This window comes from Leptodactylus fuscus, chromosome 5 (assembly GCF_031893055.1).
Source record: "Leptodactylus fuscus isolate aLepFus1 chromosome 5, aLepFus1.hap2, whole genome shotgun sequence".
NCBI classification, from domain to species: Eukaryota; Metazoa; Chordata; class Amphibia; order Anura; family Leptodactylidae; genus Leptodactylus; species Leptodactylus fuscus.
In genome coordinates, this window is record NC_134269.1 from 127363691 (window position 1) to 127389325 (window position 25635).

General features: G+C 41.7%; 2 protein-coding genes across 3 annotated transcripts in view; both read left to right on the forward strand.

Annotated features, from left to right (window-relative positions):
* The window catches only part of POT1 (protection of telomeres 1), an 82350-nt gene that overhangs the window by 37075 nt on the left and 19640 nt on the right, over positions 1 to 25635 (forward strand). Inside the window, exons 11-15 of one of the 2 annotated variants that reach the window (XM_075274255.1) lie at positions 80 to 212; positions 371 to 459; positions 6141 to 6235; positions 8596 to 8701; positions 10679 to 10804. In XM_075274255.1, the coding sequence (XP_075130356.1) occupies positions 80 to 212; positions 371 to 459; positions 6141 to 6235; positions 8596 to 8701; positions 10679 to 10803 (548 nt within the window). In that variant the 3' untranslated portion in view covers position 10804. Of the gene's footprint in view, positions 1 to 79; positions 213 to 370; positions 460 to 6140; positions 6236 to 8595; positions 8702 to 10678; positions 12085 to 25635 lie in introns of those variants that run through there. The other variant, XM_075274254.1, reaches the window with a different exon arrangement.
* GPR37 (G protein-coupled receptor 37) overlaps positions 19437 to 25635 on the forward strand; it is a 39890-nt gene continuing 33691 nt past the window's right edge. Inside the window, exon 1 of the mRNA XM_075274258.1 lies at positions 19437 to 21457. Within this exon, the coding sequence (XP_075130359.1) occupies positions 20471 to 21457 (987 nt within the window). The 5' untranslated portion in view covers positions 19437 to 20470. The remainder of the gene's footprint in view (positions 21458 to 25635) is intronic.

Sequence of the window (25635 nt, forward strand, 5' to 3'; positions counted from 1 at the left end):
AATTGGAAGGTGACAGATTTGTGCTTAGGAATCTTGTATTTTTTGCATTTACATACAAATTATCTTGTAATTATTCTAGGTGCCTCTTTTAAGGAGCTTTGTAAGCTGTCAGGTCATTTTAACACTATAATACCTGTGAAATCGAAAGAGGAACACTTGGAGGTAGACCTCTCAGCTCCATTTCTCATCCAAGGCAAGAAGTGGCTTTATGGGTAAGTAGAGCTTAATGAGTGAAATGCAGGCTACATCTAGACGTACATTATATTTGTAAAAGTCAGCATGTTACTCAAAGTTAATAATGTTTAATAAATGACTAGTGTTTGACAAATTAATGAGAATTGATTATTAAGATGCCAGTATTTCTTTATAGGTGTATGAAATGTTCCAACTTGAAGTCCTTAGAAGAGCTGAAGTCCTTATCACTGGAAAGAGGATGGAATGCTAAAGAAATAGCAAAAGGTAAAAAACAAACTTCTAACCCTATGATTATGTATTCTCATATTCTCCATGTTCTGCCCACAGTCTGCTGCTGGAGCTGACTTCTTAAGCCTCCCTTGATGAGCAGATTCTCTGCAGCTGAGTTGCTGCCAGAACATCCCCAAAGTGTTGACTGGGGGGGGGGGGCGGTGGAATGACAGGTCCCACTGCCAATCTACCTGCCATTCTTAAAAATCCAGCCCAGTACTGAGCATTTACCAAAATGCTCAGCAGACAAAAGTTGTCCGCTGAGAACCAACATCATTCTTGGACTTTTCTCATCTTGCCCACTTCCGTAGTCTGGGCGAGATGTACACCCCCTCCATTATCTGTCCGGCCATCGGCTTACAGTACTTAAAAACAGAACTGCAAAACAGAATTTAAAGACTGCATTCACATGGCCATCATTGTCTATTCACTCCAATATGTATACAGTATTTTCTCCTCCTGAATGCACTATATAGTATGTTTTGCAAAGGTCCCAAAAAGTTGTTCTTGGGGACTGCACTACACACTTAAGGAACTGTTAGTACTTCCTGTCTTCAGTTCTACTAAGATTGGTTCTTCAAATCTCAGACTACGCATTTAACCCTTTCACTGCCAGAGGTCTCTGGAAATTTTGCACCTCCGGTAGCCAGAGCAGTTTTCATAGTTTTGAGTTAGACAAATAAAACCTAAATTGCATAATTAAAAAATAATGCTAACCCCCCCCCCATACAAAAATGTATTTCAGTTGCTAAAAGTTGAAACCAAACAAAAAATTAGATGCACCAAACCTCCTAAAAATAAGATTTCAACGTGTGCAGAGTTCATTCATATAACTAAGGCCTACACCCGCATGCACGCGTCTTCAGAAAATCACCAGAATTGGAATGAGCAAAAGTCTGCTTTGAAACTGGAGATGTCAAAAAAAGTATCATCCTATAAAATGTAGGGTTTACACGCCATAGAAAGCAAGTGAACCCCTAAACCCTATATATTGTTTGAAAATAGAGAACTTGAAGGCAGCAAGGCAGGCCAGCAAGATTTTGTTGTTATTCACGAATTTGTTAAAAATCTATAATGCATCTAGCAAACTGTGACTGATACAAAAATCTAACTTTTTTGAGATTGCACTGTATAATGTATATAAAAACACAACTTAAAGGGATCCTATTTTTCAAACCCTTTTTTTTTCTAACACATCGGAATAGCCTTAAGAAAGGCTATACGTCTTAAGAAAGGCTATATGTCTTAAGAAAGGCTATACGTCTCCTACCTTTCATTGTCTTCTCTGCACCGCCGTTCGCCTAAAATCCCATGTTATGTCGGTATATAAATGAGTTCTTTCACAGCACTGGGGCGGCCCCAATGCTACGAGAGAACTCTCAATCACCGCATCCATCCTCGTCTGGAACGAGGTCTTCAGCGCGTCTTCTTCCGGTGGTATCTTCTAACTTCTAGGCCTCGGACCTAGGGCAAGCCGACTGCGCATGTCCGCCGGCCACGAGAAAATGACTGCTTACAATACTATGTAAGCGGTCATTTTTCTTGTGGCCGCCAGCATGCGCAGTCGGCTTTGCCCAAGGCCTTGTTAGAAGGCCAAATCCAATTCAACCGACTGATAAGAGCTCAGAAATCCTGGAGTTCTCTGAGAAGCTCCGCTACTTAAAAGATAGAGATGAGCGAACAGTGTTCTATCGAACACATGTTCGATCGGATATCAGGGTGTTCGCCATGTTCGAATCGAATCGAACACCGCGTGGTAAAGTGCGCCAAAATTCGATTCCCCTCCCACCTTCCCAGGTGCCTTTTTTGCACCTATAACAGCGCAGGGGAGGTGGGACAGGAACTACGACACCGGGGGCATTGAAAAAAATTGGAAAAAGTCATTGGCTGCCGAAATCAGGTGACCTCCATTTTAGACGAATAGTGGATTTCAAATCCGGGTCATATGAGAATGTGAACTTTGTGACTATGAGACAGGGATAGCTGTACAGGCAGGGATAGCTAGGGATAACCTTTATTTAGGGGGGAATGTTATTAAAAATAACTTTTTGGGGCTCTATCGGGTGTGTAATTGTGTTTTTTGTGAGATAAACTTTTTCCCATAGGGATGCATTGGCCAGCGCTGATTGGCCGAATTCCGTACTTTGGCCAATCAGCGCTGGCTCTGCTGGAGGAGGCGGAGTCTAAGATCGCTCCACACCAGTCTCCATTCTGGTCCGACCTTAGACTCCGCCTCCTCCAGCAGAGCCAGCGCTGATTGGCCGAATTCCGTACTCTGGCCAATCAGTGCTGGCCAATGCATTCTATTGGCGTGATGAAGCAGTGCTGAATGTGTGTGTTTAGCTCAACTACACCGGTGGAGTAGTTGAGCTAAGCACACAGATTCAGCTCTGCTTCAATCAGCGCTGGCCAATGCATTCTATTAGCTTGATGAAGCAGAGTGTGCACAAGGGTTCAAGCACACCCTCGGCTCTGATGTAGCAGAGCCGAGGCTGCACAAGGGTTCAAGCGCACCCTCGGCTCTGATGTAGCAGAGCCGAGGGTGCACAAGGGTTCAAGTGCACCCTCGGCTCTGCTACATCAGAGCCGAGGGTGCGCTTGAACCCTTGTGCACACTCTGCTTCATCAAGCTAATAGAATGCATTGGCCAGCGCTGATTGAAGCAGAGCTGAATCTGTGTGCTTAGCTCAACTACTCCACCGGTGTAGTTGAGCTAAACACACACATTCAGCACTGCTTCATCACGCCAATAGAATGCATTGGCCAGCACTGATTGGCCAGAGTACGGAATTCGGCCAATCAGCGCTGGCTCTGCTGGAGGAGGCGGAGTCTAAGGTCGGACCAGAATGGAGACTGGTGTGGAGCGATCTTAGACTCCGCCTCCTCCAGCAGAGCCAGCGCTGATTGGTCGAGTTCCGCACTCTGGCCAATCAGCGCTGGCCAATGCATTCTATTAGCGTGAACTGAGTTTGCACAGGGGTTCTAGTGCACCCTCGGTTCTGCTACATCAGATTGCTACATCTGATGTAGCAGTGCCGAGTGTGCATCAGATGTGTAGTTGAGCAGAACTGGCTCAGCACTGCTAAGTCTCTGCATTCGCATAGGGATGCATTGGCCAGCCTTCGGCCAGTCAGCGCTGGCTCTGCCGGAGGAGGCGGAGTCTAAGGTCGGACCTGAATGGAGACTGGTGTGGAGCGATCTTAGACTCCGCCTCCTCCAGCAGAGCCAGCGCTGATTGGTCGAATTCCGTACTCTGGCCAATCAGCACTGGCCAATGCATTTCTATGGGGAAAAGTTAGCTTGCAAAAATCGCAAACTGACAGGGATTTCCATGAAATAAAGTGACTTTTATGCCCCCAGACATGCTTCCCTTGCTGTCCCAGTGTCATTCCAGGGTGTTGGTATCATTTCCTGGGGTGTCATAGTGGACTTGGTGACCCTCCAGACACGGATTTGGGTTTCCCCCTTAACGAGTATATGTTCCCCATAGACTATAATGGGGTTCGAAACCCGTTCGAACACTCGAACAGTGAGCGGCTGTTCGAATCGAATTTCGAACCTCGAACATTTTAGTGTTCGCTCATCTCTATTAAAAGACACAAACAGCTCAGATCTGCTCCGAGATCAGGCAGCTACATCACTTGACAAATGAGCAGATAATCCCAAGGGCTATAGAAGCAGAGTGTAAACAATGAAGTGAATAAATTAAGATAGCGGCCAAACAAAGCAGTTTTGATAAAGCAATGCATTTAGGAAAAGTCTTAAATCCACATAAACTTGCAGTATAGATAGGATCCTTGTGGTGTGACAACCCCTTTCAGATGCTTCCTGATACAGGGTGGGGCACTTTAGAGCCCTATATCTCAGGATATAGGATGAGAATCCCATCTTTAAAATTATACCAAGATCTTCATGATAACACTTACAGTTCCGGAGTGAATCGCTGTTAAAAACGTTGTCGGGAATTGAGATCTGCACTTGGATCTCAATGCCGAATAGCGTTTTCAACAGTGAATCACTCCGAATCTGAAAGTGTTATTGTAAAGATCTTGAAATCATTGTAAAGATGAGATTCTCTTCTTTTAAAATGAATACAAAATCATCTTCATAGCGCCAACCAGTCCTGAGATATTGGCATTAGTGGTAAGAATGTATTAGATATATCATTGCCTACAGAAGTGACACCCTGGGAGGACATATAGATAAGTGGTTGACAAAGAAAGGTTCAATACATAAAATATAACTTTACTGGATGTCGGCAGCATTCTCATGCCATATTCAGTTGTAGTAAGTACACTTTGTTGTGTGTTAGAAATAATAAAAGTTTTATAATGATATAGGTTTGTAGACTAAAGCTCATAAAGGGGCTCTATCAGTAAAATTATGTTGTATGAGCCCTACACATGCCTGAATAGCCTTTACAAAGGTTATTCAGGCACTGCTAATCTTAATTTAACCCCCCACCCCCTCCGTTTTAAAATAACAACCTAAAAACAATTATTCAAATGATACATACCGTGCATGGTGGACGGTCGTGCACTGTCAGACGTCATCTTACTGTCACGTCTTCCTCTTCTTTCTTCTTCCAGCGACGCCCTCCTGTCCTCTCTCTTCCACGCCTTGATCTTCTTTTCTTCCAGCGGGTTGTGTTCAAATCCCGCGTGTGCGCAGTAGCGCTCCCTCCGGCGCTATTTTTGTTGTAGTTCTAAGTACCCCTTAGAACTACGTGAGCATACTGCGCATGCACAGCACGCTCGCGAACTTCTTAATTCTGGAAGAAGAGCAAGGTGTGGAAGAGAGACGACAGGAGGGCGTTGCTGGAAGAAGAAAGAAGAGGCAGGCATGACAGCAAGATGATGTCCGACAGTGCACAACGCCCACCGTGTATGGTTAAGTATCATTTGAATAATCGTTTTTAGGGTATTATTTTAAAACGGGGGGGGGGGTTTAAAATAAGGTTAGCGGTGCCTGAATAGCCTCTTTAAAGGCTATTCAGGCATATGCGAGGCTCATACAGCATAATTTTGCTGATAGAGCCCCTTTAAAATATTTCACACCTCAATTCCATAACACGTCTAAGTTCCAGTCAACAGAATAACCTATGGGTTGGACATCTTTTCTAGCCAATATAGCACCAACATGTTAAGCAGCACCTTCAGTTGACGAAGTTGGCAACACTTATATTGAAATCTCTTTGAGACAACCACCCAAAATTGTTATAAAGTGGTGCTGTAGGAGAGTGATCTGCTCGAAGATGGTTCATATGGAAAACTGAATATCCACCACAGAAAATGTGATCTGAGTAAAGGGGTGGACTTTGGGAGAGGGTTCACTGTATGTTGTTAGAGGGCAGCCTAGTAGAGCACCAGAATTAAGGCTGGGTGTAGATATGTGTCAGAGTCACTGCTAGAGATTATATCACAGAGACCACCGAGAATCGGCAGACCCCATTATAGTCTTTAACTGCTGTTGTAGCAGTCCAGCTCTCTGTCATTAGGTTGCCCTGATGGCCCTGAACAAAGGAAAGTCCGACGCTAGAGTGAAAGAGGGGGTCTTGAAAATTACTACAAGTGTTTAATAATATTTGACAATTTTTTTGTTTTGTTAGTGTTGAATCAAATATCGCATGGTTTATATATGGCTTGAGTACATGTATAATTTTTGTTTTGATCTAGTTTTGGGTGTTGAACTCTTAACGCATATGTTTGTTATGAATCTCACCCTTGAAGATGATACTGGATCTGTAGATGCTTATTTGTGGCGGCATTCTGTGAGTATAACATTCTTTACCCTAAAAAAATGTAATTCAGTCTAGTGGTTGTTGTTTTTTATCCTGCACCTCATGTACTTTCTTCTTTACGTATGAAGTTTCAAACAAACATGCTGACTACAGTCTCTTAATACAATCCGCTTTACTGCCATGGTTTCTGTGACGACTGTACTGACTTTCACTTACCCAGGACTAGGTACCAAGTCTGAAAAGCCCAATGACATACATCATTTGATAGGTGCACCACTCTGAGCTTTTTGGTGTTTGGTTTATTCAAGTCTGTTCGGCTCTTTTACTGTTGATGAAAATGAGAATATAATAGCCAAGTAAACATTAACTCAGTGGTTTATTTGGGGGTGGGGTCTCTTTGTGGTGTACAATACAGTGTCACTGCCCTCTTGTCTAGTCTAACCTAGTTTGCATTGTATTTTTGTTTACTGAACTTTTTTGTGTTAAGAGCATTTTCCAGGCAAAAAATGCTAGTGCCGTAACTTAGTGTACAGAGCTGGAAGCAGCCAAGTCCATCCACTGTGTTGTGGCAGTGTTGTGGGCTGCAATAATAACTAATTACCATGAGACAGTGGATGGAGCTGTCTGATTCCAGCAATCGTGTTTTAACAGCTCTGCAGCTACTGATCTCAGCTGATCAGTAGAGCTATTAGGTGTTCGACCCCCACCCATCTGATATTGAATAATAGGTCTTCAAAATCTTTGCTTGGAAAACCCATTTAGGCTAAGGCCCCACAGCCCCGAAGCACAGCACTAAAGCGCTGCAGGAACAACCGCGGCATTAACGCATCACGGTTCTTCACACGGTGCTTTGAATAGAAAGTCCACAGAGTTTTCCTCCGCGGACCTTCTGATACAATTATATCTACGGGGAAGCCGCAGACAAATCACGGCTTTTCCGGCCCATGGAGCTCTGGTCTTAAAGTGTTTATTTTAAGGGTAAATTCCAATTCCCTTTTTTTCTAGGCTTAAAATAACAAACTGGCGAATAGAAACGGACACCAGCTCTGGAGCTTGCTCCGTGTGCTGGCGAACCCCAGGAAAATGGCCGCTATTAAATTGGTGCCCCGGTCAGCTTTGACTGAGGCACCAGAGGGGTTAATGCCCTCGATCGTGCGGGCATTAGCGTCAGTTGTCTGCTGTATAAAACAGCAGACACCCTGTGACTATGACAGCCGCCTGGTTCCTGAGCGGCTGCAATCTTTAAAGGGGCTCTATCAGCACAATTATGCTAATAGAGCCCCACATATGCGTGAATAGCCTTTAAAAAGGCTATTCAGGCACCGTAAATGTTATATTAAACCCCGGTCCCGTTTTTAAATAAAAGTATTAAAACATATATGCTAATCGTACCTGAATGTGCACCATGGGTGGGGATGCACGGTGCGACATCAGCTTCAGGCACGCCTACCTCTTCTGTCTTCTTGTAGTGACGCCCTCTGGTTTCGTGTCTTCTTCCGTCTTCTTGTCTTCAAATCCCGCACCTGCGTAGTAGCACTTCCCTCCGGAGTGCTACTGCGCAGTACACTCGCGAACTGCCATTAAGTAAAATGGCGAGTGAGTCTGCGCAGTAGCGCTCCGGAGGGAAGCGCTACTACGCAGGTGCGGGATTTGAAGACAAGAAGACAGTAGAAGGTAGGCGTACACCGATATTCACAGTTTTCGTAATTATGCATATGAGTTTTCTCGCAGCACTGCGGGCGGGCCCCTGCTCTCAAACAGTCCTGGGGCATCCCTTGTGCTGCTTGAAAATTCTCCAGCGCCACCTCATCTTCTTTTGGCACACCTTTCCGCCACATCTGCATGTGCGGTCCGCTCTGCCATCGCATTTCAGGCAGAGCCGACTGCACAAGGCTGTGCGGCAATTTTCTTGTGGCCACTTACACAAGCATACTGCATGCACAGTACGCTCGTGTAAGCAGCCTCAAGAATAAAGCTGCAGACATGCGCAGTCTGCTCTGCCCGATGGCAGAGCGAACTGCAAATGCCTGGGATTTAGATCTCAAAGACACCGCATAGGACGCAGCGGAGAGTTGGGCCAGAAGATGAGGCATCGCTGGAGAGTTTTAAAGCAGCACAGGGGACTCCTCCAGTGCTGTTTGACCACAGGGGAACACCCCCAGTGCTGCAAGAAAACTCATTTGCATAACGGCAAAATACTGGGAATATCTACCAAACGGCAGCGCGGAGAAGACTTCTAAAGGTAGGAGAAGAATAACCTTTCTTAAGGCTATTCCTATGTGTTTAGTAAAATATGGGATTCTAATGATAGATATCTAGTGTAAAGACAATTATCTTCTATTGATATCTACAGTACTAAATATTGTTGTTGTTTTTTTATGTACACACAGAAACAATTTTTTCAGATTCCTCCTTCTGTGGTTCTTATGGATAGAGATCTCCAGGAAAGACTTCATAGGATCATGAATGAATTGTGTCCATCAACAAAACAAATTAGTAAGTATTTTATGTCTCATTTCATACCGCAAGTTGAAGCTGGATGTTTCCTTTTAATTTTCTTTATTTAATCTCCATCTATTTTACCTTTATTTAACTATAGATCTGCCACTGCCTTCAACAGCAGTTTTATTATTGGTTTTTTTATTGTTATTAATACTCTTTCCACCCTTGTGCAAAGTAACAACCCTTGTTGTCCCTGGTTAGACCCAATGGACAAAGCAACACTTACACATGGAGGTTAAAGGGATTGGCCACTTTCAGACCAATATTGACAAACAAATGTACAATAAAAAGATATACAGTTTTCCAATATACTTTCTGTATCATTTCCTCAAGTTTTTCTAGATTTCTGCTTGCTGTCATTCATTCTGTTACTTCTAGTGGATAAAAGTCTGACCATGGTCATGTGACTTACGGTCCATAGTCATGTGATGAATACACAGGTGCTGCTCGTTAGAGTCACAGCACAATAATCAGACATCTGCCTGGTAATCAGCTGCACACCTGTGTACTCATCACATGACCATGGACCATAAATCACATGACCATGGACAGAGTTTTATCCTCTAGAAGTAACAGAATGAATGACAGCAAGCAGAAATCTAGAAAAACTGTGAGGAATTCATACAGAAAGTATATTGGAAAATTGTATATCTTTTTTTATTGTACATTTGTTTGTCAATATTGGTCTGAAAGTGGCCAACCCCTTTAAGAAAGCCCATGGTAGCTGTGTCCGTCAATATTCCATATCTTACTCCTAGAGCGCCATGGTTTTAGCTTTTACACTACACAACCCCATTAAGGCAGGCTGCATGGCTAGTTACTTGACTTTAAAATCGTTAAAATTGAATTTTTTCTCCCTAACACATAGGAATAGCCTTAAGAAAGGTTATTCTTCTCCTACCTTTAGAAGTCTTCTTCGTGCCACCATTCTGTAGATAACCCGGTTTTCTTCGGTATGCTAATGAGTTTTCTCGCAGCACTGGGGGCGTCCCCATTGCTACAAGAAAACTCTCCAGTGACGGCCTCTGTCGTCTTCTATCACACCCTCTCTGTGACGTTTTCTTCCAATGTCGTCTTCTGGCTTTAAATTGCACAAGAGTACTGTGTAAGTGGCCACATAAAAATGGCCGCAGACATGTGCATGCGTGCCATTTAAAGCCAGAAGACATTGTGGAGACAGCGTGCCAGAAGAAGACCGAGGCCGTGGCTGGAGATTTCTCTCGTAGCACTGGTGACACTCCCGGTGCTTTTTGAGTGCTGGGGACCGCCCCCAGTGCTGCAAGAGAACTCATTAGCATACCGAAGAAAACCGGGATATCTACAGAATATCCAACAATAGCAAAGGAGAATCCAGCAGGCTTTCTTCCAGATAAAAGAATTCTTTGTTTTTTTGAATAACCATAATTAAAAAATATATATGTGCTCCAAGGAAAAAAGATTTAGACATGAGACATAGTGGTCAAGGACTGACGTGTTTCGAACTAAACGTTCTCATGTCCAAACCTTTTTTCCTTGGAGCACATATATATTTTTTAATTATGGTTATTCAATAAAACAAAGAATTCTTTTATCTGGAAGAAAGTCTGCTGGATTCTCCTTTGCTATTGTTGGATATTCCCTCAGAGGTTGTTTCCTGGGTCAGAGGAAATGTTGGAGGTCCGAGTAGCATCTCCATCCAAGGAACCATGAGTGTGTCTCATTTTCAGTATTTAGTGCTGAGCTCTGGGCTGTGTTTCCCTCTCCCTCATTCCCTCTTTTACGGACATTATATCTACAGAATGGTGGCACGGAGAACACTTTTAAAGGTATGAGAAGAATAGCCTTTCTTAAGGCTATTCCTATATGTTAGGGAGAAAAAAAATCCATTTTAATGTTTGAATCCCCTTAACTATTATTACATTACACCATATGTGTGTCATAAGTATTGCAGGTGGGTTTGAATTTATATACTTGTTGTTTTTTTCTTTTTAGCTGAATATCCCTGGATGAATTGTTGCATAAGATCATACAATTCTTGTAATGGAGGCAAAGAAAGAATATGTTATGAAATATTTGACACAATACTTTCAGAACCAGATATGGACATATCCCCATAAAGTACTGTTTTCCATTTACTGCATCCATTTACAAATTATTTGTTCAGATGTTTTCATGACACCAGAATCCTGATAGTAGACCCTGAAGTAAGTTGGTGGAATATGTCAGAATACATTGGTATGCTGGTATGGCTCTGGTAAAAGTGTAAGCTATGATGGTAGTATAACCAGAGCTTGAGCTGAAAATCTGTTGTGGATTCATCTGTATTAAACAGAGAAGCTGAGAAAAGAGAAATGCTCTAAATCTATTTCATGTATGGAACTTGGTTTGTACGATTAAACTCATGTACATTTCTTTGTTAAATATTCCACCTTATTTTTTTGTGTAATTATGTCTCTCAAAACCATATTGGAAGGAGAAGCTTTTTACTCCATATGTAAGTGTTCATCGAGTTATATTTCAGGACCTTTGGGGTAAATAAAACAAAACCCTAAAACAAGCCATTAGCACTGTTATCCCATCAGCATTCCACAACACAGTACAGTATTAATACACCTAAGGAAATAAGCCACATCCTAAAGGCCACAAATATCCGCACCCTTAAATTGTGCCTAAAATTAACATTTTTGATGTTCTACTAGCATTTGTGTCAGTAGTAATTAATGTAATATACCTTTATTAATAGAGATGAGCAAACACCGTTCGATCGAATAGGTATTCAATCGAATATCAGGCCGTTCGAGGTATTCGTTCCCAATCAAATACCACGTGGCATACGCAGTAAAAATTCGGATCCCCTCCCACCTTCCCTGGTGCGTTTTTTGTACCAATAACTGTGCAGGGGAGGTGGGACAGGAACTACGACAACGGAGGCAGTGAAAAAAATTGAAAAAACCCATTGGCTGCCGAAAACATGTGACCTCCCATTTATAAGAACGGCCGCCGCCATGTTCGCCAGATTTGCGGGCAGAGATAGGGAGAGAAACATATCTGCTGAGGGCTAGATAGGCATTAACTTCAGATAGGCAGGGAAAAACCAAAGAACAATAACAGCTCTTCTCAGAGCTATGCGCTGCAGGGACAGGAGTCCAGCATTCCACGGACGGTTTAAAACAGGGATACAGAACAGTTATTTGTTGCTATATACGTGCACACCAACTTTTCTCTGGGGTGTCCCCCACAAAATAGCAGGAATCCACAGCAGTTACTTCTTGCTATATACGGGCAAATCAGCTTTTATTAGGGGTGTCCCCCCACAACATAGCAGGAATCCACAGCAGGTACTTCTTGCTATATACGTGCAAACCAGCTTTTATTAGAGGTGTCCCCCCACAACATAGCAGGAATCCGCAGCAGGTACTTCTTGCTATATACGTGCAAACCAGCTTTTATTAGGGGTGTCCCCCCACAACATAGCAGGAATCCACAGCAGTTACTTCTTGCTATATACGTGCAAACCAGCTTTTATTAGGGGTGTGTCCCCCCCCCCCACAACATAGCAGGAATCCACAGCAGTTACTTCTTGATGCAAAAAAGATTTTTGGAGCTCACCACACATAGTCCTTAGTCCAGTTCGGGGTGCACGCTAGGCTTTCGGACCAAAAAAGCCAGGGAATAGTAACAAACAGAGAAATCTTTTTCATTTCTTTGTATAATGTCTGTATTTTTAACTCTTAATATGGATTAAAGAAAGATTTTCACCGTCCTCGGAGTGATGCCGATTTCTCTACATGTTAGTTACTTCTTGCTATATACGTGCAAACCAGCTTTTCATTTGGTCAATCCATGTATGGTCATTTGGATTGACCATGTATGGTCAATCCAATTTTTAAGGGTCTACCCCCCAAAGCTAAGTGGGAGACACAGCAATTCAATCAGGCTATATGAGCTCAATCCAATTTTTTTGTTCAATCCAGTATTGTTTACTCTCCATGATGTGAACTATTCCTTTGTCTATTGAGAAGCAACCCAACATGAAGTCAGCCGTGTGTGCCATTGTGTTACTTGGCATGACTTCGCTGCCCCAACTGTAAGGGTCACTCTCCATTTCCTCCATTTTCCACTCCCCTTCACACCATCCGTGCTGAAGCAATGGGATGCACTGAACTTCACCCTCAAGCCTCGTGTGGGATAGTGACATGAAATGCCACTTCATCCCCATCGTCTTCCTCCGCCAGCCAATGGTGCGAAGATGACAGGAGTGTGCTCTGAATGTTTTCAGCCTAGCAGAGGCTACTTCTCACTTACGAAAATGGCCGCACTTTGACGTGTATATCAGGTACAATGGTGTAGGTTTCAAAGAACCTTTGCACCAACAAGTTGAAAACATGGGCCATGTGTGGACCGTGTTTGAGTCTGGCAAGCTCCAAATCTGCTACCAGGTTGCGGCCATTATCACATACGCAAACATGCTTGGGCCCAGATGCAGCGGGGAAAACCATATTGCCATATCATCCTGGATGGCATCCCTCACCTCAGAGGCAGTGTGCTGTCTGTCCCCCAAGCTGATGAGCTTCAGCACATCCTGCTGACATCTCCCCACGCCAACGGTACAGCGTTTCCAGCTCGTAGTTGGGGTCAAGGTTGCAGCGCAGGAGTAGGCTTTCAGAGAAACCCTGCCATGAATTTTGGACTGGGAGAGGAGATAGGCCACCCCAGTTTGCACCCTGGGCCCAGACTCCACTACATTCACCCGGCCTGTCATTAAAGATAAGCAGCATCCCTGACCGCAGGCACTTGTTGATGCATCGGTGGTCAAGTTATAGAAACTGCGATTGGCATATTAATATTCAGTTGCAGCTGTTCCAAATCCCTGCCTCAAATTCACTATATTACACCTAGTCAGTAGCAGTGAGGATAACAGGGGCCAATTACAAGGGCAAGAATACACTGAACTACTTTCCTGTCTGCACAATCCCTGCGGAGATCTGGCGGTAAGCACACGGATCCCATTACAGTCTATGGGGTCTGTGTGCTTTTACAGCACAGTGCTTTGCGCTTGGTATTCCGTGCTGGGGGTCGCCATGCAGACTTCCCGGACGGAATCCAAATGCTGATGTGAACGAGGGCTTAGACTGTATTTCAGCACAAGCTTTCACTTTTGGGACGTTTCTGATCTCCCTGCACTTCGCTCTGTGCTGTAGATTACCTCCTATAACTGCTTCCCAGCACAACCCACCATCCTTTCATTGAAAGCTGTACCCTGGGGGATAGCCGGGCAGCAGTTAGGGAAGGTAAAATCTACAGCACTGATTGAAGCCAGGAAGATGAATAACAGCCCAAAAGTCCTTTTCACCTAATCTGCATATAAAGAAAACGGTAATTTGTCTCAGTAATGGAGCTGTAATACTGAATAACAGGCAAATGTGAATAGTGTATAAAGAGTACTAAAAGGTACTGGAATTACTTTGATTACAATTTTCCTGCTGACTGACTCCCTTTAATGTGGTGCTGAACTTGTTTCCATCTTAACTTTTATTTCACATTTGCTGTAATTTCAGCTATGCATACTACTCCAATATACTGTTTGGTTATTTCTTCCTCAATTACCAGATTAAACATTTTTTATAAGTTATCTGTATTCTCATTAATATATTCTCTTAATATATTTAGTGGCAACGTTAAAGTGATGATCCCATTTTTAGAATTAAAGGCAAATTACTTAGTGCAAGTATGCATGTCTGATGCTTTTGTTGCGATGGTTTATTTGCAAGTATTTTTCTAGTCTTTCTATTGCCTACAGTATGTGGTATGAATGCAGCTATTGTCCTAATTAGTCATCCACTAATAATGACGTATCTTGAGGATGTTGCTTTTAGATGCATTGTCCATTTTCAATTGTAACAGTGCTAACAATTCTTCCATTATTTATCGCTTCACTGAGAAGATTGACTCTTCTAGGGCATTCCCTTTTCAATCCGATAATGCATTTTTATGATGTGTCCTGAAGTTTACGTATTTGCTTTGGAAGCTTGTAAAATAAAGTGATCTTGTACAGTGGGCATGAATAGATTTTAAAGGTTATTACAATATTTGTGAGGGTCAATCTGCAATTTTGTTCGGGCCAAACATATCCAAACCAAAACTGCTATTATTATACTCTGGGGTTTCTTCAGACTGCAGAGTATAATAAGTGGATGTCTGGTGATGTGATTAAGTTTAATACCAGTTTTAGGCCGGGTTCACACGGAGTATCCTGGCTCGTGATTTGGTACGTAGACACCGTGGAAGCTTTTGCGGGCCGTATACGCTCCCATTGTTTTCAATGGGAGCCGGTACCATATACGCAGCACTATTTTGCTGCTGCCGCAAAATCACAGCCGCAAAATAGCGCCGCGTGTATGGTACCGTCTCCCATTGAAAACAATGGGAGCGTATACGGCCCGCAAAAGCTCCCGCGGCGTCTACATACCAAATCACGAGCCAGAATACAACGTGTGAACCCGGCCTTATTCAATCGCTGCTGGCTTCAGATTTTATGACTGATGTTCAGAAGACAACAGGGAGTCGTGCAAGAGCATAAGGGAGGTGAGTGACACGTTGTTTTATGTTTGATCACCTCCCATGTCCCTCTGCTTTTTATACTCTGGGACCTGAAGAGACCCCAGAGTATATTAATAGCAGTTTTTGGTTCAGACAAATTCACAGCATGCTATTGTAGTGTATTTTAATGGAGACTTTTGTGAAGAAAATAATCAATGTAGAAAGACCAGGGTTCACCATCCCTCCGGCATGTGTGCCAAGAGTGGCAGGCAAGACATAACTTTGTGGCACAGCAGCTTCCTGCCTGCATGCTGTCACCTCCGCTCTACCATAATTTTGTAAGCCTCCGACACCCAAACATAACAATCCTGTGCAAAACTTGGCACTAAGCGTAGAGCACTTCACAGAGAGAACTAAATGATCCTGAAGGGTTTTTTTGTTATGACTCCTACTATCTTTTTTATCTTGCTATTCTGAGCTTTTGTATGTTGTTTTTATTGTATTATTATTGTATGTTGCTGTAACACGCTGAATTTCCCCATGGTGGGACTATTAAAGGATTATCTTATCTAACTGTGCTCATCACTCAGGCTCCTCCAGCACTCCTGATTTGGTTTGCAGAGTGCAGTGGGATACTATAGGCACAAAGTCCTCCACTATGCTATGGACAGGATTGCTAGGTGTGGGTGCTGGATGCTGAAAAAATGGGGGGTGAGGCGGTCATCAGGGATAAAGCACAAGGTAGGTAGGCAATACTGTGTATAGGGGGCTAATATGGACCATTATACTATGTATAGGTGGCCAATATGGACCATTATACTGTATAGGGGGCCATTATGGAGCATTATACTGTATAGGGGGCCATTATGGAGCATTATACTGTGTATAGGGGGCCAGTATGGAGCATTATACCGTGTATAATGTGCCCAATAAGGAGCATTGTACCATATATAGGGGGTCCTGGCATTCTGCTGCACTATTTTGTTAGATTTTTTTTTTTCAGGCTCATACAGCTGTGATACTGGTAGGTAATCTACTAACTGTATTACAGCTACAAATTGTGTTTATAATAACTTGTGTAGGGTTTAATGACATTAATTATTGGCACGCCGTACATAAAAGGTTGCCTACCCCTGACGTAGACTATTCTTTCTCACATATAAAGTAATTTCACATGCCCCTTTTGTCTTTTGGGTTTTTTTTGTATGTTACATCTCATAAGCCTTTCTTCATGCACTCTAAATGACTGCTTGCATTAAGCATAACATATTTGATCTTTTCCGTTTCACCCATTGCTATCTTTATTGCTGCAGGTGTATATTCTCTCTGTGAAACATCCACGTACTCTGGCTTCTTCACTGTCCACTTCAATCAGCTCAGAACTCTGCTTGTTAAGCTCAGCTGTCGCTTGTGTCTAACGCCTAAAGACATTGCAGGGTAAAAATACTATTGGGGAATCATCATGGCTTGTATATGTGTTTAGTACTATCAAACAAAAGCTTTGTTTCCATTTTGGTTCCATTCAGAATTGTATTTCACACTTTTTATATAATTTTGCGTACATATTTGGTACGGCTTAATAACTTGCAATTTTTCAAATGTAAAGCTAAAGATATATTCCTATCTGAGACATTAAGGACAAATCCACAGGATGTGCCATAAATGTCCAATAGACTTGGGTCCTGCCTCTGGGACGCACACATCTCGTCTGAAGATAGGCCTTGAATAGGCATGTTTTTGAAGCGGCCATTCTAACTATTAATAAATATGGGTCATGTTTGTAACCAAGAAATCTGTATTTTTATTTTTTCTTTTGTGCTGGCCGTGGCCTAGGCAGCATAAAATCCCAAACCGGTTCCTTTTAGGCAAAGCCCCACAGTGCAGAAACACAACTTTTTTTGTAAAGCCAGGAATGGATTGAGCAGAACTTGTAAGTACTTCCTCTATATTTCCCATTTCTTTTGCAGTCACTATTGACTTCGGCCCAAAAAAAAAAAAAAACCCTAAATCTGCAATAAAAAAAAAGCTTTGTTTCAACAACGTGGGTCCTCAGTCTAAAGGTTTTTTTTGGGACTATTAAATTGGCATCACATTCATCGGTCTCAAGTCCTTAGCTCAGTTCTATTCAAGTCACTGACCCCTCGTTCACATCTGCGTTGGTATTCCGTCTGGGGGAGTCCGCATGGGGACCCCCCGAATGAAATAACATACGCAATTGCAAGCGCTGTGCAGTGAAAGCACACGGACCCCATAGACTATAATGGGGTCTGTGTGCTTACCGCGCGCTGCCGCACAAGTCATGCGGACAGGAAAGTAGATTGTGAACTACTTTTCTGTCCACATGACCCTTGCGGAGATCTGGCGGCAAGCACACGGACCCCATGATTACTTTTACTGCACAGCGCCTGCAATTGCTTTTGGTATTCCGTTCAGGGAGGTCCCCATGCGGACTACCACCTAAGTGAATGCCAACACAGATGAAAGCTACGATATGAAACACAGCCACTGCACATATGCATAGCTCTGTGCATGGTAAGTACGCAAATAGCTGCAGCTTTGACCATGAGTGCCAAAGCTCAAACAACTGACCAGTTGAAGGCCTGGAATAGGTCAACAATTAACAAGTCTTGAAAAACCCCTTTATGGCTGAGGCCACACATTGTAAAAAAAAAAAAAAAAGCAACATTTTTTTTGTTCACTCTTAGCTTTGGATTAAAAAGATGCTGCAAAATTTGCAACAGTTTTTTTTTCACACTCTGTCAATGCAGCCTGAAATTTTCCAGCATAAAAACACACTTTTTCAATTCCTCACTAGTCAAGTCAATGCTGTTGCATTGTAAAACCAAGAATGACAGGGGAACATGAAACTCTTTTAGCACTAGATTAATGGGGATTTTAAAAAGATATGATGAAACTGTATGATGGATCTGTTAGAATTCCCCAAGACAGAAAATGAATACAATAGTTTATGTGGTAAGTACTGCCGCATGCAAACACTAATAAATGTACTTTATCATATTGTCAACACATTTGACAAAACTGCTTGCAAAATTGCAAATGTAAACACAGCTTTTCGGTTTGTATGCATTTTATGTAAAGATGTATGAAATTTGTGTAAATTAATTTAAGTGTCATATTATAATTTTAATAATTTAAAGTACCAGAAAGAACTGTTTATTTCTAGTGTTAGGACGGGTTCACACCCGCGCCCGGTCTCCAATTTGTAGGTTTCCGTCTTTTGCCCAAGAAACTGGACAGGAGACGGAAACTCGGCAGTCAGTGTCCGCCCATGAGCGTCTTCTGGTCTCTGCTGAATGTCTGACTTTGTGTCCGCGGAGAGGCAGAAGATGCTCATGGGCGGTCACTTTGCAAAACCCATTCAAGTCCAGTTTCTTGGGCAGAAGACTGAAACCTGCAAAGCAGAGACCAGGCGCAGGTGTGAACCTGCCCTTATGCATTTAAATAATGTGTATATGGACAGGTATTATATGTTGTAATATACACTGTGCACGTATGTGTGTGTAATAAAAATATATATATATATATATATATATATATATATATATATATATATATATATATATGTGTGTATATACGTGTATATATATGTGTATAATATAAACAAATTCTATTTTGAAATTTGGGCTGTGCAGATATACAGTATTTACTTGATTGCTTGCATCTTCAGATCTAGTTTAGTCTGTTTTATTTTTCACATTTATACATTCCAAAAACATGTACTGGATATGACTTGCAGTGTGTTTTCACCTCTGTAGACCTGAGAGGCTGCAGGCTATGTAAAGTTTGGATTTTAGCTCCTCCTGTAGTAATTGATGTTTTTTTGCCACCCTGTGCTAAATAATCCTGGCCAGGAGCTATGTGTTTTAATGAAACATTTTTGTTTTAATACAATTGTTAGTTTTTCCTAATTGATTTGATAGATAGATAGATATATTATTTTTATTTTTTTTTATGAACACCAATGTCAACAATGGGGTTTCCTCCACCCAAACATGCATTGCAAATCTGGAACAAAGAGACACTTACAAATGTGTAACAAGGCATAGATTATAAAATTAAAGGTATCACCATTTTGGCTTTACTGCAGAGATTCGGTATTACATGGAAAGAATTCAGCCAGCTGCTTCTAGATCTTACTTGCAGCATTAACAGCTTCTGTTCATTCCCCCACTCCCCCTCCTGCTCAGCCTTTGTGTCAGCTTTAGTGCAAAGAGAACTAGCTCTGCTTTGCCCAGACAGAGAATGGCACCGCTGCCGCAAGTACTACTACAATGTAGTGAGGTAAAGGATTATCTTTTCTTTGTTTGAAAAATCCCATAGAGCATGTGATCCTGCCTTAAAAATGCCAGTCTTGGTTTTAAGTAGCCTCCCTTCTTGTCGGAGATGCATGCAGATACATGTGAGGGCACCCAGCAAGGTGTGCTAATTGTTCAGAGTGACATTAGATGGAGAGATAGTGTATGGAAGGGAGGAGAGAGGCTGTCTCCTTTCCAGGCACACACAGGCGCAGAGAATAGGCTTGTAAACCCTGCAGGCGGGGCTCTCTTCAGTGACAGCAGCAGTACAACCAGGGAGAAGCCTTCAGAAAGAGAGGTCCTTCTTCTTCTGCACCTTGACAACCAACAGGGCTCCTTCACCTAATCCTCAGCTACACTACCTACAACTCAGACAAAGGAAAATTGAAGAAAATTGCCAAGTCTGCTTTCTTTTCCGTCCATGAAAGCCTGTTGTCTGTCTTTTTATGTCCAGCCTTTAATCTGATCTGATGACATCTCTGCAACCTGTTTACTCTGAGCCTGGGAGGGATTATTTTCATTTGTGATTATTAGGACGAGGAAAAGCCGTCCCTTGATGTCTTTGCAATGAAGCACTGAAAGAAAATTTAAATGAGCAGCCAGGGGAAAGCTAACAGTTCTTACAAAGACAGTGGCACGAAAAGGGTGGAGCCCTGGTATTTGTATGAATGTACAGCATTGGCAACCTGAACTTTTTCTATCAACAGCTTGTGCACTGATGCTGGAATGACTCCCACTCATTGAACTGCAGTGTCATTTACACTATGTTGCAAAGGTGAAACTTTACTCCAAGGAGTGTGTAATTTATTTACACCATATTATTTCTCTGTCTGTTCTCACTGCTTTTGTCTGGCACCCTGGAATCAAGTGACATGCACGGAACCAGCTATTTATTTCTTGCTTTGTAACTGAATGTTTCCTTTTAAATATGCAGTTACAGTTTTACACGATATTTTTTGTCTTTTTTGGAGCATCGATAGTGAGTAATCATAAACTGCAAGATGATCTAAACAAGGCAGAATATGAAGATGGCACAACCTGGTGCCATGATCTATCTCCTTTTCCAGATAAAGTTTATGCTAAAAGGACAAGTAGTCCAACTGTTGATGAGGAGTCTACCCCAGACAGGGTGTTAAGGAACATTCTTTGTAAAATTTTACATCCAGGCTTAAGCAAGCCTATAGACTCTGCATTGATTGAACAGGATTCACATCAGCAAAATGGCAAACAAGAACAGAGAACACCTGCATCAAGTATGCAATCTGAAACCTTTCCCGTGGAGCATAGAAACACAGTCATGGAAACCAGGTATAAGGCAGAAACACCTGAACCGCATCCTAAGGACCGTAACGCTATGGTATATATCCGTGCAAGATATAAAAGGGAAACGTATGAACATCAGTGGAAGAAGGGAAATGACAGCTCGAACAAAACCAACAGCGAAAAGAATTTCTTAATGGATTTGAATGAAACTTTGCAGAGTTCTAATGGTGGAAAAGAGAGAGAACCTCAAGCGTTGTCCTTGAATGGATCAGGACCCTTTGCTACCAATGATTTAAAGATGTTCTCTGATAACCTGGAAGTTAACCAAGCTTTAATACCAAAAAACACAACAAATAAAAAGCTGCACATAAAGAATCCATTTTACCCTTTAACGGAAGATTCATATGGCGCATATGCAGTCATGTGCTTATCCATCATTATATTTGTTATTGGGATTATGGGTAATATGGCTGTAATGTGCATAGTCTGCCATAATTACTATATGAGAAGCATATCCAATTCACTTCTGGCAAATTTGGCATTCTGGGATTTTTTGATCATTTTCTTCTGCCTCCCATTGGTAATATTTCATGAACTAACAAAAAAGTGGCTGCTGGAAGATTTCTCTTGCAAAATCATTCCGTATATTGAGGTAATATTTCTTAAATGTATATATTGTGGTCCATACTAGGCCAGTCTATACACTGGTATACATTTATAGTGCACTAGCTGTTTTTAGCGCCAGATTGAGTATTGCAAACTGTTTTGAAAATATTATAATTTTATATTTAATATATTGTTTGGACTAAGCTGTAGTGTTGTAATAGTACATACAGTAGTACCAAATGAGTACCTAGCTGGGAAAGGCGGTCACCACCAGCACCTTGTAAAGCAGTCAGGTGACCTCCCTTACCAAAACAGGAAGGAAGTGTTTTATGCAGCATGTGTTTTCTCTTGCATACCCCCACAGTTAATAAGTCAGAGTCAGAGGACCATTTGCTTTGCTATGATTGGAATGGCTATATTAGTGGTATTAAACACTCCCTACTTAGATGGTTAAACAATGTTGTGGGTAAAGCTTCATTTTTACCCACTGCATCATTTGGCTATTGGCCACTATGGACATACCTCATAACTTTTTGGTTGGCCAAAGAGGGACAGTTATAGTTCATTGGGTGAAAGCTTAACATTTGTTGGCATAGCTATATATTTTAACAGGTTTTTATTAAAATATTACCACAAGCGATATATGAATATAGGCATTTTAAGGTACCATATAGTTTCTGTCATTAATGTACATCTATTTCCAGCATCAAAAAAATGGACATTTGCGGAGTAAAGAGGGTCTTGAGTCAGAAGTATGGGCTGTCCTTCCAAAAGAGGGACACTTGGGACATATGCATGTGGGTGGGAAGGATCTCAGATGTATCTACACATTTAAAGATGATTTTTTTTTTTCTCTAGAAACAGTTCATGTCCTGTCCATGCGTAGTGTATGGAAATTCATCCACATACAAGTGAATAAGCCTGAATTGTAATACTAGACACAACCTGTGTACCAATGTGGCACTGCTTCTGTAATAAAAAGGCATACCTCTTTTTTTTCTTAATCTATGAAACTCCTTTATTAGATCAGTATAAACATATAACTGATTGTGTCTATGTCCTTTATTTTATGCGCTAGCTTTCTATGTATGTGTAAGTAATACACTAATATTCACTAACATAGAGTTTCACCTAACCAGTAACAACTGGCACATTATCTAGACAGGAGAGAGAATATGCCAAGTTTTCATCTCCGCTTTGGCATTAAATATGGACTCCTTAAGCTGTTGTGCTTGTCTCCAATTGCCATGCATTTTTGTTCCTTATTTAAAAGTGACCAGCTTTATATCAGTGCCAGTTTTGTGCCATTCAATCTGGATCCCTGCCAACCTCACAGCTAACTGGCTATAGTCCACTATAACTCACATTATGCATGATTGGAAGACAAAAATTGTGGATATTAAACATCCGTTAAGCTATCCATTAATGCTGAATTTCATTATTTAGAAAGGTATATAGTAAAGATGTTTTGGGTTTTTTTTACCCTAAAATATTTCTCTTCTCAATTTTTGTAGTGGTTTAGTCTCAGTTGTAGATTGCTGGAATGCACATTTTTATTACTTGTAACAGCTTGTTTTTTTTGGTTTTTTTTCCATTGAATTATATAGTCACACATTGAAGCTACATTTTAAATGTTTTATAGTTAATTTAGTATTTGATATGATATATAATCTTGAAAAGAACTCAGTTCTTTACAAAGGCCAACAACTACAATAATTTCATATAAATTATAGGAATGATATTCACTTTCATTTTATTTACCAAAAAAATACAACATACAGTATACCATGATAGAACTTCATAGGAGTGATTGTTGTAATTATTCAACTTGTATGAAAAAAATATTGAATAATTTATTATGTTGACCTTAATGTGGGTCATTTGACTCACATAGGATCTGCACAGTTAATTAACCTAGTTTATAAAACCCAACCTGTATACATAACCAGTCTCAGCCAATTAGTATTCTTTGTATACAATTGCCGTAAAACAACCTTCTAGTAGGATTGAGCGATCGGGATCGGATCTCGATCAGCGATCGAGTAAATTTCGCGATCGGGTTCCAATCCTGCCTAAAAAGATCGGAAACGGAATTCCAATCCTGATCGCTCAACCTTACCTACACAGAACCGCTGCCGCTCCCCGGAGCTCTCGGCCATTGTTGTCTGTTTTCTCCTCTGTCATTCACACACCAGCAGAGCGCCATACGCGCCCCCGCCTCCCTAAGCTAGTGTTACTGATGCTGGGATTAGGTGCCTTCTCCCAGCATCTGTAACACTAGTCTAGGGAGGCGGGGCGCATACGGCACTCTGCCGGCGTATGATTGACAGATGAGAAGACTGACATCAACGGCCGGGAGCTACAAGGAGCGGCAGCGGTTCTGTGCATGTAACCGGACAGCAGGGGAGGACTAAGTAGCCGTCGGATTTTTTAATCGATACACATCCTGGAGTCCAAAAATTGAAGCCTTCAATTTTTGGACTTTACGCTGTGTAGTGAATAGGATCATTTTTAAAATCCGATTTTCAATCATTAAAAAATCCCATTGACTTGCATTAGGATCGGAATTGGGATCGGGTTCGGATGGAAAATGATCGGAAATCGGATTTTAAAAACGATACTGAAATCTCAATATCGACTTAACCCTACCTTCTAGTTCACAATAAAAAAAAAGGAATTCAGAATAATTACATAATGGATAGTTAGGATATAGTGGTCCCTCAAGTAACAGTATTACCATATTTTTTGGATTATAAAACACACTTTTTCCCCCAAATTTGGGAGGAAAATATGGGGTGAGTCTTATAGTCCAATTGTGGATGATGGAGGAATCAGAGGAGCGGGGTCACTGCATTGTCTGACTCCTGCTGCCGCTGGATTTCAGCAGCGGAAGGAGTGGGACGATGTGCTCTCCTTGGAGGAGCGAGTGTTCCAGCGAACCCATCCAGATATCCACCGTGCTATTACAGCGGATGCTGGGCTTGTAAAGATGATGGTGGCCGCTCTGTTGTAGAGCAGTCGCCATAGCTACCGGGTCTCCAGTGTATTGTACAGCAGAGAACCGGAGCTAATGCCCACAATCAGAGTCCACAAAAAAACCCAAATTTGCTAAATTTTTAGGACAAAAATGACAGTGGCAGGAAGGATATGTGTAAGCATATATCACAATACACCTCAGATATAGAGCTTACAAGGGAAAAATACTATAAGCGACCCTCAATCATAGGAGCTACTGGAAACTAAATTAAACACTATTTATTTTTAAAAAAGCTTACTATGATAAATCCTCTAAGTGGTGTAGTTTCGAAAATGGGGGATAAGGTGTCAGTGGAGTCCACTGTACTGGCATTTCACATCCTGATCTTAATAAAATCTTTTAAACTGCTGTGGTGTCTAATGCTCAAAGGTACCGTATATACTCGAGTATAAGCCGACTTTTTCAGCACGTTTTTCATGCTGAAAAAAAAAACCCTCAGCTTATACTCGAGTCAGCGTCCACAGAGCACAGAAAACTGGAAGGACTTGCATAAATTAAATGAAGGGGTAGGTCCTTTAGTGCTACAGCTCTGTGATTGGTTTTGATTAGGTCACGTGACTGTGATGCCATCAAAGGTCCTGTAGCCACTGGTATGTAACATCTGCAGATAAGTCAGTGGCCATTTGGTGCAGGATTAATTGTGTCTTATAGAAGATGTCTGTCGTATGGAGGAGAGGAAGCTACTATAAAGTGAAAGTAAAACATACAGGTACCTGCTGGTGTTACTATTCCTAGTAATGTCAGGCATTTGGGGTTAATAATTTAGTTTTAGTAACTCCATGTGCCTCACATTAACAGCAGATAACCCCATCATGTCCCTCACATTAACCTGTGTGCCCCATATAATGGTTACTAATATGTGAAACACATGAGGGTACTAATAAAGGACCTTAATTATGAAGATACCTAATTATTACCTCCATATGTCCCACATATCATTAACTCTTATGTGAGGCACACAGGGGTTAATGTGAGGGACATGACGGGGTTAACTGCTATTACTATGAGGCACATGGAGTTACTAAACTGTAATGCACATGACCAGACTTTTTATCTGCAATGGTGAATCCCCCCCCCCAGGCTTATACTTGAGTCAATAAGTTTTCCCAGTTTTTTGTGGTAAAATTAGGGGCTTCAGCTTATATTCGGGTCGGCTTATACTCGAGTATATACGGTAAATTCCTGAA